General features: G+C 36.6%; 4 protein-coding genes across 5 annotated transcripts; 2 read left to right on the top strand and 2 right to left on the bottom strand.

Annotated features, from left to right (window-relative positions):
• Positions 1–796: 796 nt before the first annotated feature.
• LOC132705454 (TBC1 domain family member 19) lies at positions 797–8,634 on the top strand. The gene is made up of 9 exons (XM_060676040.1): positions 797–935; positions 1,443–1,745; positions 2,147–2,241; positions 3,980–4,040; positions 4,104–4,313; positions 4,366–4,503; positions 5,376–5,535; positions 6,911–7,112; positions 8,376–8,634. Exons 1-9 carry the CDS (start codon positions 834–836, stop codon positions 8,632–8,634), a joined length of 1,530 nt encoding a protein of 509 aa, XP_060532023.1. The 5' UTR covers positions 797–833.
• Positions 8,635–8,663: 29 nt separating this feature from the next.
• LOC132705455 (uncharacterized) lies at positions 8,664–12,250 on the bottom strand. Its single transcript, XM_060676041.1, has 5 exons — positions 12,091–12,250; positions 11,922–12,027; positions 11,257–11,380; positions 11,028–11,201; positions 8,664–8,803 (listed from the first exon to the last, which is right to left on the bottom strand). Exons 1-5 carry the CDS (start codon positions 12,180–12,182, stop codon positions 8,664–8,666), a joined length of 636 nt encoding a protein of 211 aa, XP_060532024.1. The 5' UTR covers positions 12,183–12,250.
• Positions 12,251–12,471: 221 nt separating this feature from the next.
• Positions 12,472–13,688, top strand: LOC132705456 (ragulator complex protein LAMTOR1). Its single transcript, XM_060676042.1, has 5 exons — positions 12,472–12,649; positions 12,703–12,779; positions 12,836–12,925; positions 12,979–13,192; positions 13,244–13,688. The coding sequence occupies exons 1-5, from the start codon at positions 12,602–12,604 to the stop codon at positions 13,343–13,345; spliced, it is 531 nt and encodes a 176-aa protein (XP_060532025.1). The 5' UTR covers positions 12,472–12,601; the 3' UTR covers positions 13,346–13,688.
• Positions 13,689–15,455: 1,767 nt separating this feature from the next.
• On the bottom strand, positions 15,456–16,599 carry LOC132704884 (protein YIPF1). 2 transcript variants are annotated; one of them, XM_060675192.1, is made up of 3 exons: positions 16,495–16,599; positions 16,277–16,436; positions 15,456–16,222 (listed from the first exon to the last, which is right to left on the bottom strand). In XM_060675192.1, exons 1-3 carry the CDS (start codon positions 16,510–16,512, stop codon positions 15,480–15,482), a joined length of 921 nt encoding a protein of 306 aa, XP_060531175.1. In that variant the 5' UTR covers positions 16,513–16,599; the 3' UTR covers positions 15,456–15,479. The 2 variants fall into 2 exon arrangements, with proteins under 2 accessions (XP_060531175.1, XP_060531174.1); XM_060675191.1 differs by having other exon boundaries at positions 16,277–16,599.
• Positions 16,600–16,680: the final 81 nt, after the last annotated feature.

Genomic DNA, 16,680 nt, shown 5'->3' with positions numbered 1-16,680 from the left:
CTCCAATGTCTTCAAACTTTAACATCCCTCCACAAAGCTGGGCAAATTCTGTTAAACATATAGAAAAAGCAGAACAATCGTATATCCATATTGCAAATAACATAGAACAAATAACAATTAGAACAGTAATTTAAGTAGGTAATAAAAATATTTTGTAATTTTATTTTAGATTTAAACAGAAATACATACATAAATAAATGAATAAATATTGTTTAGTACCTTTCCTAACAAAACCCCAAATAATTAAATTCTAAGCAAAGTACAGACCTGTTCGGCCATATTTCATTTTTACAGCTTGCCCAGCTTAATTCGTACCAGTTAGTCACTTTCTTATATCTATGAACAGACTTTACGAGCCAGTTTCAGTCAAGGTCTGAAGAAGCCAACAGGATGATTGGCGAAGAGTTAGCAAAAACCGAGGCAGGAGGAATCCAGAAGTTTTGTAAAAAGTAATGGTCTAGTTTACAAATGAAAAAGAAAAATTGGAAATGATGTGATTTTCTCTCGCATCTTGGTTTGTGGAACATTTTGCACGATTTTCTATTGTTCCCATACAACCAGTACAAGATTTTGCCTTGCAAGTTACTTTTCCCTTGTTTCACCAAGAAATACTATTTATAGAAATTTTCTAGTTCATTTTTTGATCAATTCAAAACAAAATTAAAAAACAGGGTGTTCTCTTTAAAACAAAATATATATTTTATTTGTCACGCCCTTTCGAATTCTAACAATCCTTGCAAATTTTGTAATTTACCATGTTCTCGTAAGCATCGACCCGGACGTTACCATGGCAACCGAATCAACAACGTGAACGGCGATAATCATATTTAGCAATGGAGGACCTGAAAACGAAAAGCATCCACCATCAGACCGTCAAAATATGCGACGATCTGAAAAATTCGTCGTCGTACCAGCACATTTTCGCAGACATCCAAGTAAGTCGTTTCTTCTTACTCAAAATCCGAGATCGAAATACAGAACGTAGGAACGTAAGGTGCGATAACTTTGCATACTTTGTAATCATAATGAAATAAACCTTCTACGTAAATATTTCAGGTCGCCTTTTAGAAAAAATGAATTTAACATTTATAATGGCCCAATGCAAAATTATAGGTAAAATTCCCGGTTGTCCAATTCTATCCTCCCCTAAAACTGCACCTATTCTCTTTACAACGTTTCAACTGGTTAAGACGCTCTAGTAATTTCTTGGTCATATATATATTATATGGAGAATCCAAAAAAAAAACAAGAGCCACCAACTTCCTAACCTTACATCATAAAAATCCCTAGTTGCCTGCCCTCTGGCGTTACGCCGTGAAATTAACAAAAATAATATGCTATACAGGTTTAAACTTCGGCACGTTAGATGGCGCTATTCAAAAATTAAACACCTAAACAAATTGAAAATTCACGCCTGTTGTCAAAACTGTCACGGCTTGCAGAGGTTGGCATCCGACCCGACGGTAAAAGCGGACGACTTCAAAAATACCCTGCTGAAGTCAATGCAAGACAGCGGCCTCGAGGCCCGATTGAAGAACGACATCTACAGATGGTTGAAGATGAGAAGGAGGGAGAGCTATCCTCATGAGGCGTTCTTCAGGAAAGCGCAGATCCACTGGGACAAGAGGGTCCACAAGTCCCTCAATTCAATGTCCAACGAGCTCGGCGTGAGCCTGGCGAAACCGAGAGGCACCAACGAGAGAGAAGAGATAGCCACCAAATGGAACGAACTGAACAATTTCGAGGTTTGTGCGACACAATTTGCGGTATTCGGTCCGTCTCGAAGCGTATCGCACGGGTTTTTGGCGGCAGTTACCGAAATATCCTACAGAGGGCGTCGAACGTTTCACCCTATTGCGATGTTGCCAAGTTTTGTTTGATTTTGGTCAATTTATGCAATGCTTTTTGTCTCGCAGCAACTTGACTACACAACTGAAAAATGACGGTGCTTTTATCTTTATTTGTAATTTTTCTTCTTATTATTAATAATAATTGATAATAATAAATAATTTATAATGTTGTTGCCCTGATAACCGTCTAGGAAAGTCTACTTTACTCATAAAAAATGAAATACAAATCACCTTTCAACAATTTCAGTTTTCATTGAATCATTTGCCGCTGTTTGTAGAGAATCATCATATTGCAGGTGGATATACACAAGTACCGACCTGTCTACGCACCCAAAGATTTTTTGGAGGTGTTGTTAAACCTAAAGGGACCTTTCAAAGATAAACCAAAAAGGTAGGTTATTATATGCAGATGGTATTTCAAATTTAGAAAATTTCGTTCTCAATAAAATGACATAAAAATACAGTTCCTGGCACTGGACATTTTGGACATACTAAGAAAACTTTTTTTGAACCTTATTTAACGTTATCTTTGCGTTTTTTGCAGTAAACAGTGTCAAGTGTAATTCCAGAAAAATTAAGGAATTCCAAAAAAATAATATGTTTCATTTCAAAAGGGAAAAATCGAAAAAATCAAGTGTTATTCCAAGCAATTCCAATGTATTCTGAGGAATTAGGGAAAAAACAGGCGAAATTCCATGAAACCAGAATAAAGTCCTAAAAGATCGATTGATTCTAAAGAATTCCGAAAAAAATCCATGTTTTATTCTTTATAATGCCAAGGTAGTCCGAAAGAAACAAGTGTAATTCTAATCAATTCCAAGATATTCCAGCGAATTCCGTAAAAATGAGAAATTCGAAGAAATTCCCAAAAAAAAATCAATTCGTTCCAGGAAATTCAGAAAAAATCAAGTTTTATTTTAAACAAGTGTAATTCCAGAAAAAAACTTCCGCGTCTTTTGGTTGAAGACTTTTGCCGAGCGAGTTAATATTTTTCAGGAAAATATTGTTTTTCTAGGAGTAAAAATAACCCAAAAAAAAATCAAAATTTCTAAAAAAATACTTGGTGAAATTTGATTGTGCTTAATTTCTGGTGTTTAGGTGCGGGTATGCACTTATACATCTCGGCCAAATTTGAAGTCGATAGCTGCAAATTTGGATTATAGCACCGGATATCCGGAACACGCCGTAAAATATGTGAAACCCTGTAAAATAAATTGATAACTAAATCACAGCCTTCTAGTTATAGTTTTCAAATATCTGGCACATCCTGTCTGATAGACGAAATCGGAGACGATCTTTCGACACAATTTACAATACGGTTTAGACTAAATTATCAAATGTTTTATTGCTTTTCTTTTATGGTTAATAATTCATCAACGAAAACGGCAACTTTCAGCATCTTATATATTTTTTGCCCATTACCGACACCCCCTGGACATAATTGAAAAACTGCCAGAAGTAGAGGTTGTGGTCCTGGATCTCCCGCGTTTTCCGGTCCATGAATTTTTCCAATAGAGTAAATGGTTTTCCAGTAAATAAATCTTTTCTGAAACAATGCAGTACGCCGTCATAGTAAATGACGACATCGCGTCTAATTTAATCGATAAAATGCCTAAAATAAGTGTTAGAGCATAATTTTTTTCTGAAAACCGAAATAACCAAAAAAATTTAAAAAAATTAATACTTTGCGGCATTTGATTGTGTCCAACTTTAAAAGGGTAAGTGTGAGTAGGGACTTCTACCTCTCTGACAAATCTGAAGACGGTGGCTGCAAATTTGAGACGTCTACTAAATGTTTTAATATAGCACAGAATATCCAGAACACCCTGTGCAATACGTGAAAACTTTAAATACAGATGTTTCAGCTGTCCGTACAACTGACAACAGAATCACAGCCTTCTAGTTATGGTCAATTATCATTACAAAGGGAGCCGAATTTTCAGTTTTTTGCAAATTACCGACGCACCCTGTATATTTTTAAAAAATCATCAAAAATAAAGGTTCGATTTCATCGATTTTTCGAAAGCAATAAGGTTTCCGTTAAAAAAGAAGAAGAAGATTGTTTCATATTTCAAAAACGACCACCAAATCATTTTCTATTATGCCTGACACGATTGGTTCGTCGGTAGCGACTTACAGCAGTGGGAATTCGTCCAGATCCCTTTGAAAGTGAAAAATCTCGCCGAACTGGTAAAAACGGAAGCGTTTGTCGCTGTTTGGCCCCGCGACTAACGACTTTCCGATCGTTTTTAGAGAAATGTTTTCGTCGAGATCGCGAGAGGGGAGCCGATTCTGAACCCCAGCACTTTGTCGAGCTACGAAACGGAAAGGGTGATACTGGGCGAGAAAATCTTGTCGAAGAACTACGCGCCCTTGGCCCAGGAGTACCTGAAAAAGGGCTGTCCCCGTTCGCTGAGAGCGAAGCTATGGGTACTGTTGCTCGGTGCTGAAGTGAAACTCTCGGTACTTGCGAGAAGTGAAATTTCGGTTTCGATCTTATTGGAGTTGGTTGTAGCACAAGGTCCATTTCGAAAGTTTGAAGGAGAACGTGTTGCAATACGACTTGCTTACCGACAAACTAATCATCAAGGATATCAACCTCACCGCATCTAATGACGATCAATATTTCGTGTTCGAGGATGTTTTGTATCAGGTAAGAGAAGTTGGCATACTAAATTCGTAAATATGTCTTGTACAGCATCAGACACCGAAAAAAACAAAAAAAAAACGATTTCCATTCGAATCTTTTCAATTTTTAAGAAAAAACAAATAGGAAAATGTAACGATTTGTGGCGGCTTACGTAGATTTGAAATAGAAGTCGATCAATTATGTCCCAGAAGATTCTCTAGAAAAATCTTCCCTATATAGTTCGATACTAAAAAAGATCCTAAGTCACCTATGGAACGCGCCCTTATATCTGTCAGTCTTCTCTGTCAGAATACGTGAAAAATTCCTCGTCTTCACCTATTGCCAGCACCATTGGTAGTCCGGCATATTGAATATCTAACTCTTATATGAAAACCCTTTACAAGGAGAACTGAAGTCCCTATTCTAAATACAATAAAAGCCGAGAATCTGGAGCCAAAACGGGTTAATTATCACCGCTCATCGCGAATATATTTACGGGAACTTTTAAGAAGAGAGCCCTCTCACCTTCCAGAATTTGCTCTTCCCTCTAACAATTTCCACATCAAAGATAATAATCGCAAAATACACCTCACCACAACCTTCTAAAAAATGAAAAAATTGAGGAACATCGGCTATGCATCGAGGCAATATGATTCAAAAAAGATTTCAGTTGTCTTTCGGTTCCGGCGAAACAAACAAAAACATCATCTACGTATCTATACCACCAGAGGATGTTTATGTATGATATTTTCTAAATTGTCCATGAAAATTTCTGCAAGTAGTGGACTAAGCGGGTTTCCCATAATCAAACATTCCCAAACAAACTATTAAACTAACTTGTCTCTGCGTGAGAATATTCTCTATTATGTTTATTTTATAATTTACGTCTATCAAAGGTGATGTTGTGCTTTTCGAGGGATGGTGACGTCCTGAAAAGCCTAACGGCCCAGCCGGCTTTCATGCAGGTGGTGCTGAAGGGGAAACCGAACGTCCCCGAGAATACCACGGTGTTCCCTCCCAGTGGGGTGATCCCCTTTCACGGGTTCACCATGTACGGTGAGTTACCGTCCGGGGGAAACCTCCCGCAAATATCGTTTTGTTCGACACCGGGCCATATTTCTTATATCACATATCGGAAACTACACAATATTACAATATTTGACAGGACGGTACAGGCGATTTAAAAAGTTTTGCGACGAAATTAATCTATTTCTTGAATTGAAAAACTTCAGGGAATCAGAGAATCCAACAAACTTGCGGGGTTTATTAAAAGAAATACGAAAGAATCGTGAAGCACTCAAACTTGTACATATTAAACTCGAAAGGAAAAAATTAAAACTAAGCACAATCTTTCTCTCTCTTAAATAAGATATGCTTGTCTGGAACATATTTTTCTTGTAAAATAATGGAAATGCTACGTCGACGATACTTTTATTATTTGGCCTAGTAGATTTTCTTAGCCATTTAAATATGTTTTACAATTCGATAAGAAACTAATAATAACTTCCCGTTCTTAGATATTCTTATCAATGTAAAATCAGACCTAACATTTTTAAAAAAAAGTTTTAATTTTTGGAAAACTGTGTCTAGGAGGCATGACCATCATAAATACGATTTACCAGGTCATTTGACCATGTGAAATGTCTATTTTCAAATAATATTTTTTTAGGATAACCTAGTTTTTTCATATAGCACCCTAGTGGGAACTTTTTAAAACCGGTACTTTTTTTGCAACATTTTGACACCAAAATTTTCAAAATCCGTTAAAAAATAAACTCACAGGACGGAAAAAAAAAACAGATAAATAAATATATTTTTTAAAGCAGTATCTTTTGTTCTGTCGGTTAAACATTGCGTTATCTGACTCATCAGTGAACAAAATTCAGTTAGCGAAATCATTATTCTCGTCATGTTTATTTAACGGGCTATTACAATCTCCGAAGTCTTCTTACAAAGTCAGCTTCATAAAGATGTTGTAGTTTTTTTTTAATTCTACTCACAGATTTTCTTTTGATGTCTAATTCTAATGGCATTTCTCATGCCGACTTGATGAATAGAAGCAAAAAATGTTCTCTGCGAGCTTATTTTTTAATAGATTTTAACAATTTGGGTGTCAAAATGTTGCAAAAAAAAGTACATGTTTTAAAAGTTTTTGTTCCCACTATGGAGAAAACTAGGTTACCATAAAAAAACAAAAAAAAAATTTTTTGTTCGACTTTTGTTGACCGAGATGTGATTATAATTAGAGAACGCTTTTTTGCAGCCAAGCCCTGTTGCACCTAAATTTACAATAAATAAACCCGTCCTTGGCCTTTAATTTTCACCGTCGTCACATCATAAAAGCCGGTGATTATCGAAATATAAAATGTAAAAATGCAAATGTAAAAGACTGACGGCGACATACACCACAGTAAAAAAAATTACGTTCTAGCCGCGCCGTTTTGTTATCTGTTCGACAATCCCGTGGACCTCTACTACGTGTTCAGGGCCTTTTATTTAAGGTACTGGCACCGGCTGCACAGGGTCTGCTCTCACCCCCAAGGTGTCGTGTCCCTGTGCTTGCTGTACGAGAAGTTGCTGCAGTGTTACGAGCCGTCATTGTGGAACCACTTGAAAAAGTGCCGGATACATCCGTAAGCGATCATTTATAATTGAACTGAGGTGGCTTTTACTTGATGAATATCCATTTAACAAAATAAATAAGAACTCAGATTTTCACGAAATTATGTATATTCACATAACAATCGGTTCCTCTTTATCGAATGTAATATTTACAAACTACTTGCTACTATATATGTATCATTTTGTTAATCTCCACGGCTTCCAATAAATTTAATTTTCTACTTTTTGTGGCCGTGTGTAAAATATGAAAATTGCCGTCAAAAATGTGTTTAAGTGTGTAGCATAATTAGAATCTAGACTATTGTTTTTAAACGCTTTTTTATGTTCGTTAATGCGTTTCTCGAACAAACAACAAAATTAGTAAATATTTTAAAGTTCCACATAGATTTCAAAGCAAAATTTGCAAAAAAAATTCTTTTGAATTAATCAACAAAATTAAAGTTATCAAAATCCCCTCTAACGCAACACTATTGTCTTTTAATGTACAAAACTTATTTCCCAGTATTCCACCTACGGATGTGCTAGATTTAGTAGATTTATAATAACAATAATAATAATAATATGTCTTTATTCATGTTGACAGAATATTTACAAAAACTTATAAAGCAGGTGGCGGTATTCAACAGAGTTGCTCATACAACCACCAGATTAACCGAATAACATAAAATATCCAAAACACAGACTAAGAGAACAACAAAATAACCAAAGTATATCATTATAACGAGAGTAATGTACGATTGTCACAGATTACTGTGGTATAAGATTACTCGTTGATATGTCGGCGGACTGGGTTTTCGAAAGAAAACAGTAAAGTTAATTACTTCCACTTTAATATCACAAAAATACAGGTTATTTATATGACCACGGTACCGCACGTGAAAACGTTATTGCCTCTTGGACACATCGGCTGAGACTGACTTTTTGGTCGGCCCGCGGTGTTGCCAAATACACCTCACTCATGTTTAATAGAACCGTAGAAAGTAAATAACCTTTCACTGAAAATTGAGATCCTTTTAGATCGTGACTGGCTGCAACAACAATAATTATTTAGAAATTAAAGTAGAACAAAAACTCTAAAAATGGCAAGACACATTAAAGTAAAAAATTCTATAACTATTCTAAATATTGCTGTACGTGACCACCATTTTCCTGAACACATCTCACATACACTAAATAATATATAAATATAAATATTATTATGATAATTTACTAAAAAACAAGAAAGTTAAGGAGAAGTGTGTTTACTTTGTTTGTTGCCCATACGCGACTTTCAGGTTGCGAATCGTGATCAAGTGGATAATGAGGGCGTTCAGCGGCCATTTGCCGCCCGAGCAACTACTCACGCTCTGGGATATGATCTTGGCCTACGACTCTCTCGAGATCGTGCCATTGCTGGCCGTGGTGATCGTGATATTCCGCAAAGATAACCTGATGAAGGTGAACACGCTGCAAAACGCGGAAGCAGTGTTGGCAGACCTGTCGTCGATCTCGGTGGTGCCACTGCTGCAGATGGCGCTGATGAAAGAGTGTTGACGTTACGCAATGATTAAAAGTTTTTTTTTTTATTTGGTTTGGTTTATATTTAACGGATGGACGATCTCGCCGTGCATTTGTTCGGCGACAACGAAGGCTCCTAGTTGGCCGACGGTGCTGTTGTACTCGGTGTCTCCGGTTTTCACGTTCAAGATTTTATTAATTTTCTCTAAAAAAAAAAACGGTTGGTCATGGGATTTTGTAGTGACAGCGAGCGAACCACGTGCAAACTCAGTAATACCAACAGGAAACAAAAGTCAAAAAACATTAAATTATACCGTCAAAAACGGCAGTGAATAATGTAATTACCGCCATGATCAAACAAAAAAATCCCACATCCAGTATAGGTTTTACACACACAATAATAAAACCTTCTGCTCTAAAATTGCCCATTTCTTTTCGTTGGAATATATACTTGTCAAGGAGTAGCTATTTATAGACTGTGGTCGGCGAAATGAAATGACCACATAATCTTACATTCGGGATTCTGTTGAGAGCATTGCAATTGGTTCCATTGTGTGGATTTGGTGTTCTAAGTGTTTAGTGAGCGTTTTTTGTGTTCTACGCCGGTTGGAGGCGGGATGGCCCCGTTTTTTGCAATCGGTTAAATGTTTCGAAGAAAGAAGAATTTTCCATTAGTTTGTTGATAGATTCGTCCAGTAGCTTTGAATTAAGGGACGCTTCAAGATATAAAGAAAATGTTGAACTGTTGTTATAAGTCGCGGAATGATCTTAGCACTCTTGGCCAATATATCTAAATAAGAAGAGAATTAAATTTATGAACAGGTGCGTAACGGATTTCTAATAGATTGTTACTTTTTCTCCAGTTTCATTGTTCTGCCCACAGGATGTTGTTATAATACTTGTAACTGAAAGATCTCTCAACTAAAGCCATGGCCGATAGCAGGCACAATTAGCTTGTGAGTATATTTAGCAAGAACTGACAGCTTTGAGTGAAATTTAGCCAACCAGAATTTTTCAAGACTATCTGATAAGTGATCAAGCTTAAGGTGTACATAAATTTTGGAGCCCTTTTTATCTATATCAATTACAGCTGACCAGCAAATCAGACCGCACTAACCGAGTTGAGAGAGTATAAAACTACAGCGAAGCAGCTTTATTTAAAATTTATGGTAGATACTAGTTATGAAGCACTGATCTTATGAACTAGAAGAAATTTTAAATGGAATACCCTGTATCACTATGCTGATTTAGAAGGAAGTATTCAAATATCTATAGCTTAAACAAAACGTTTCGGATTTTTTGATTTTCATCTTCATTATTTAAGCCAATTTATCCAATTCTCTTTGCGTATAAGAAAAAGATGCCTTTGTCGTTTATTTATTTTTGAAAATTTGCACTTTTAAATTTAAAAATCATACAAAGCTGCCACACTTCGCACATCATCAGTTTCCCATTTTTTTCCAATTCAAACCCCCTCCCGTATATTATGCTATGTCTACTTAAACCACTGAACGCACGGTTACTAGAAATAATAAATACCTTTTACGTTGCATTCATCCACTTGTTACACTTTGTTTATGTTTCTTAGGAAAGAGAAAATAGATGCCGTAAAATGTTATTTATTAAGTAATAAAAGAAAAAAGATTTTACAAAATCTACCTTTTTGGCAAGACAATAAATTTATTATTCTTTTGGACGCTCCTTCTTGTCTTTCCTTTTTGTTAACTTTGTATTCCCAGTCATCAATTCGTTTTTCATTGCTTCACCGGCAATCGTTTATTTCTAAAGTATCATTTGTCTTTTTTTCCTCGATCCTTTTTTGTAACGGTGTCTTTGTAGTTATTTTTTTCAAAAGCATTGCTTAAAGTTTTTAGGGTGTAATTCTCGCCATTATCCAGACCTACGAGTTCGGTAGCAAAATCTTCATTTTCGCTTAAATTGGATGCAATATTTTTCAGAAACATTAATAGGCCTGAAATCATTAATCTAAAACGGTGCCTTTGTCGTCAAACTTTGCTTAGTATTTCTTGACCTTCTTGATTCTTGACAATATCACCATTAAGCCTAATATTCACACCGACTTAACTAAACTTAATCTATCTGTTTTAGCGGGCAATTTTATATTTCGTATTTACAAACAAAATAAAACAAGGTTATAAAATGTTTTTGAATTAATTTACTTACCTGAACTATAAGAAAACCAACCACGATTATTGTGATTTACGCAAAAATCTGTTTCAACGGTAAAAATTTTGAGTGGAACTTAGGCAAAATTAAATTATTTTAAAGCGCCATCTATAAAATTAAAGCGAAACTATTTGGGTGGTTTATAAGTTCGAACGCACTTAACGAGATGGTACAAAAATCTAATTTTAATAAAAAAAATTATAGATATCGAACCGACGTATTGCTTAAAGTTTTACGCTTACCGTTTTGCCCAAGATTGTCAGGGTGTCTTATACCCGCAGATCGCGAAATGGTCGGTTCGCTCCAAAACGGCGACCGATAATCGTACTTCTGCGTGGTTAACGGGATTTCCCAACCTTCCGGCAAAGCGATTTTTTCCTTATCGGTTTGGAGAAGTTTTCTTTTTACGTCGGCTTCTACAAATGAAACGCTCAGTTTGCAACAAATTTAAAAGGATCAAAGATACGTAACCTATGTCGCAATAGTCGACCTGGTAGAGCGATTTTCCGTTCAAAAGGCGATCTCCCTTAATTATTATGTGATCCAAGGACTCGTCGAAATAAAGCCGAGCGACCTTCGCGTTTGCGCTTGTCATCTGTATTACACAGAATTTGAAGTTATGTTTCGTTTCTTCGCAACGCGACAGTTTACGTAAGCAATGAAGGAGAGCATTTAACCCAGAAATTGTAGAAAGTATGCAATAATAAAATTCACATCGTTTTATTTTTCTATTTTATCTAATTTTCAAAGATGGCATTAGCGAGATACTTTTACCCTGGCAAAGAAATTAGGGATAAAAAAACTGCCCGTTTTTTAATGACAATGGTTTTTTAATCACAACAAAAGCATATATTATACGACAAAAACAATGTGTTTATAAAAAGTATATTAGTATTGCTGCCTATCTAGGAAATGATAATTGACTATTTAACTGTATGTAACAAATACATAAACTTAAGTTTAACCGTTTCTCGATGGGAGATGATAATAAAATGTCAGTAACATTGACAGGGATCGTTGATTAACGCCATCATATTCTTTGTGTATTTTAAAATTTTATTTCCCGTAAGTCAGGGTTATTTCCCGGATTTTTTATAATGATTTAGAACTCTCTCGTGTTAAGTAACAGAGCATACCTTTTCCAAAAAATCATCGGCATCATTCAGGTGGAGACAATTTTTGAAACCTTCACAGACCGGATCTTTAAATTCTTGCTTCGCCAAGTATTTGTTGCTCGTGTTACTGCAAATCCACTTGGATTAATAATAAAATTACTTTCCTTATATAAGAGCGTGAATATGTCACCCTGTCGATTTGAATTTCACGAAGTCTTTGTTGTACGTCGTCAAATAGGGTCCGAATTTCAATCGGTCCGCTGCCGCTTTTTTGGTATTCATTGCATTGGATTCGTCAGAAGCATAACGTTGTCTGTCTTGAATGACAGATTGAAGTAAAGCACACCCTGCTTTACTTCCTCTACCTTTATCTATAGGTAAAATTATTTTTTGTTATTTTATTGTAAAATACATTGATTGTTTGTATTGCGTATTATCGATTTGTGGATTCCGATCAATTTTTTTTTCACGGACAGAAACAACAATTTGACAATTCCATTCCCTATTCTGAGCAGCAGTCGTTCGCAATTAGGACAGGGTTCGTCATTCTGAGATTGTTGTTACCAACGCAACTGCTATGCTCCCACTTTCAATTTGTCATTCAATTTATAGATGGGAGATTTTATAAAACGTTTTTCAAATGTTTCGGTTGCCTGAAGTCGTACAATAGGGACTTGTTTTGATTAAAAGCTAGTGGAATAATGGGATGCTGTTATAGTTTATTCTGTAAAGACGATAGTTCCTCGCAGGTAGAGTTTTTGTTTTTATTTCCTTATGTTATATAGGTCTTTGTTGGTTGTAGCAAGGCGACCCACACGAAAGGACTCATTTATTAGTAGATCCCGTTTCTAACAACACCAACCTTCAAAGGGTGAACAGGTACCGTTAAAACATATTGCATCAAATTAACAATGGAGTACATTCCATAATTGCAGTGAGGATGTTATTAGCGGCAACAGTAACGCCCTACCGAAGAAGACTGACGAACAATCGGCTTTAAACAGGATACTGCAGGAGGCGGCCACGTAACGTTAACGTTTTCGACCATCTTAAGTCGTTTCACCGTGTTTGCTTTCAGGAACGTGATAGACGTAGCGGCCATCGACTCGCATAACTTGCAGCAACACGAGTACCTGGAGAGGATTAAAATGTACAAGGTCAGGGTGCAGCAGGTCCTGTCGGGAAACAGGACGAAGTTTACTAACAAACCGAAAATCGCCGTTCTGCAAGACATCGCGAACCCTGAACTAGTGCTATCGGCGGATTTGTTGGGGCTGGACGATATAACTTTGGTAGGTTGATCGATGAGGTGGGTTATTTGGTAAATTTATGACCGTTTTCAGATCACTTCTTCGGTTGTAGCCGCCGCGACGACTATTAGTGACATAAAAGTGGACCATAAAGAAGATTTAGTTGTTCCATTCGGACTTGGGCTCAACTGTTGATATTTAACCTTGTATATACATACTTTTGTTGATTTACTGTCTCCGAGAGATCTATTATGTTCGATATCCGTGTTAACTGTATTTGTGAAGAATATTTCGAGGTGTTGTTAACGTTCGTGCGGGAAAAGATTTTCGTAATGATATACTCTTTAATTAAGATTCTATTATCTTTAGGCTCTAAAGATTGTAAAAAGTTTTTTAATACGCGTTATTAGCACTTACGATGTGTAAATAAAATATAGTAAAAGTAAATCCTACGACGTTCAGGGCGTTCAAAATAAATGTTCCCATCCCTTTAACTCAGAAACTCTGAACGATAGAAAAAAAGTTACTAAAAAAGATTCCTAGTTTCATTTAGATTTTTTAATTTGTCATATATACCGGGTGTTCCGATCGTCTGGGCTTAATACCAGTTTTTTTCTAATTAATAATAAACATCCTGTATATTATTGCATTTTTAAATTTAACCGTTTTTTACAATTCATAATTACAATTTTTCCAACGGAACTTTCATTGTTTAATAAAAATTAAATTATAAAAAAACAAAACGTCAATTTTTTCAAATGAATACCCCATATTTTTATAACCATCTGATTTGGCATTGTTGTCTATTCAGAAACAAGTATTTGACGTACTGGGAATGGGCTAGTGCCCTTCGATGGTTGGCCCGTCGACTATTGGACATGCATAATTGCTGAAAAAGAAACGGCCACCGTCTCTCTCCCAGTCGATTCGGCTAATAGAAAGAACGTAAGATACCAAAAAAAAATAAACGAAGAGGGGTAACGACTTTTTTTTAAATAATCCCATTTGGGCGAATGATCCTGGTAGTCGTGCCCAACAGCTATCTGTGAAACGCATCATTGAATTGAATTGAAATAATCCCATCACGAACCAATTAAGCAATAATTCCGCTGTTTGTTATTGATTGACCATGATACGCCATGCACCCAAAAAAATTGAATTACGAACGAAATTCAATTTCTAAATCGAAAAAAAAACAAACCACAAAACTCAAGTGATTGAAGAGATAGTGACAATAATTTTTCAGTTTATATCTATGCCGCTACGGGGCGTTAAAGTCCGATAAAAAATGCATTTTCCTAAATCACACCATAATCTTGATATTGATGAAAGTGGCTATTTTATCGGCCCATAACATTAGTTTAACTCAGTGTATTTGAACAAATTAAAACTCTACGATAAAGAGAAACCTTGCTTATTCAGAAAAAAATACATGTAACAAGCTGGTTCTCGATGCTCCCGCTAGATGACGCCAATAAAAATGAAACAATATTTCAACAATAATTGTTTCTGTTAATCCATTCAGAGAGGAGAGAGTATAGACGTTTTAATACCATTATTGAAAAATACGTATATGGGAGAGTAAGAAGAGATACAGCTTGGCAACAATCAACTTCAGTCAAACATTTACTGCCTTCTTTTGTCTGACGGCCTCGACTAGCCCCCAAATCCGCTTTCTTCAAAATTAAAAACACACACTGAGGGTATTTTATTCTTGTTTTCTCGCCTGTAAAATCAAGCTAGTGAGCATTCCTCGGCTCCAGAGAGAAACTCAACTTATACTGCAATCTCCCATTACATCCTAAAACTAAAAAATTGTTTTATACATTTTCACATTCAGTGGGCTGTGAGAATATGACGGAAGCGTCGGAAAATAGACAAATTTTTATTTGACGCAATGTAAATGTGGAAATATGCATAACAATGTGTTACGTTATTTTAAATGTTAATAAAGGCTCTTTTGGCAATAACTCTTGAACACGTGAAGTTATCGATATGCGGTTCGAAGCATTTCCTTTGCCAATTTGAATGCTGATTAAATAATGGCATCAATCGATGTGAAATTTTGGAGAAACATTTAAAAATGTTTGAATTTGCGCCATCTAGTGGGCGCAGCGGAATTCGCTGTTTTTTTCTGAATAAGTAAGGTTTAGCTAATGTGACTTGCAATTTAATCAGACATGATTGATGTCAGCATTTCTGAATTCAGCATGTTGAGAAAGCCCCACACTTTGAATTTTATCGTTCCAGCTTCGGCCATTTTTGCATAGGGCCCAAGGGAGTTATTAAATGTACGGCATTATTAAAATAAAAGATTTATTAAACAATTTTACACAGCAACACCATTAACAGTAGTAACGTTCTGCTTTATGGGGGCCGCTTCTATGGGAGCGGGCCTATCGGGTACCGGCGCCCTAGAATTTCCATCGTGGAAAAAGTACAACATAAATCCAGCGGTCAGAGCCACGTGGCAAGCTATTATACCCAACACTAGCAAAAATTTACGTTTCGACAGTCTCAAAGCCGGCATCAGAGTTAACAGCAACACCGAACCGGAAATAAAGGCTGCGATTAAGGCCACCAGCCACTGCAACAAGTCTATCTGGATCGACCACAGAACACTGGCGGGAACGAATATAAACAGGGAGTATCCGTATATACAAATAAGTTCCAACATGCCGGGCGTCACCGTGTCCCCCAAACCCTCGATATCGACAACCTCGGTGGTATATTTCAATAAACCCCAGAGGGTCGACGGGATCACTGTCACGTACAAGCAGATGGTGGTTGCAGCGTAGGATACTAAGTGAAAGTTGTATTTCCAATGGAAATTGGGACCGCGGTGGTGCAAATAGCTGACCACGTTCCCGCTGATCGCTAACGTAAATATTAGAGTGACAGATATCCAAAACGGACCGTACAAATCGGGTTTTGTTCTCAAGTGATGCTTTAAAGAGTTGTCCCATTTGGGTGTGATGGACGCCAGTATGCGCTCCAATACGTCGCTGGTGTCCACATCGAAGAACTTCTGGTAATATCGCATATTCCAAAAAGAGACCGTCTCTGGAATTTCTACAACCAAACCTACCCTGTAACCCACTACCTCGAGTCACCCAATACAATTACCTTCTGCCTTCTGTTCCATAGGACCGTCCGCATGGCTGTGACTGATATTTGAAAATTGCTGCATGTTTTCTTGGGTCGGCTTCAGATTACCTGCCACGTCTATTTGAGAAATTGGTACGGGAGTGGTTGTATCACTGATAGTATGTACTGTGGGATAATCCTGGAACGAGAGCAGGTCGTCGGTGGGAACTTCCTGTAGATTAGCCATTTTAATTAACTTGCTCTTCGCTGTTCATAGACAATGAATGTATACGACTTCCATTAAACTTGTGTGGACGGATCACAATCCGAAACAAATAAACAAACCCACCAAGTTATATTTATTTGACAATACCATAGTATCGAATCTTGTAAGCTACGAAGCACTGCAATGGGCGAATGACCACCGTAATTGGCCTAATTGA

Source organism: Cylas formicarius, unplaced genomic scaffold (assembly GCF_029955315.1).
Source record: "Cylas formicarius isolate icCylForm1 unplaced genomic scaffold, icCylForm1.1 PGA_scaffold_7__23_contigs__length_41026272, whole genome shotgun sequence".
NCBI classification, from domain to species: domain Eukaryota; kingdom Metazoa; phylum Arthropoda; class Insecta; order Coleoptera; family Brentidae; genus Cylas; species Cylas formicarius.
Note: the sequence above shows the minus strand (reverse complement) of the source record. Positions and strands in the feature narration are given on the sequence as shown.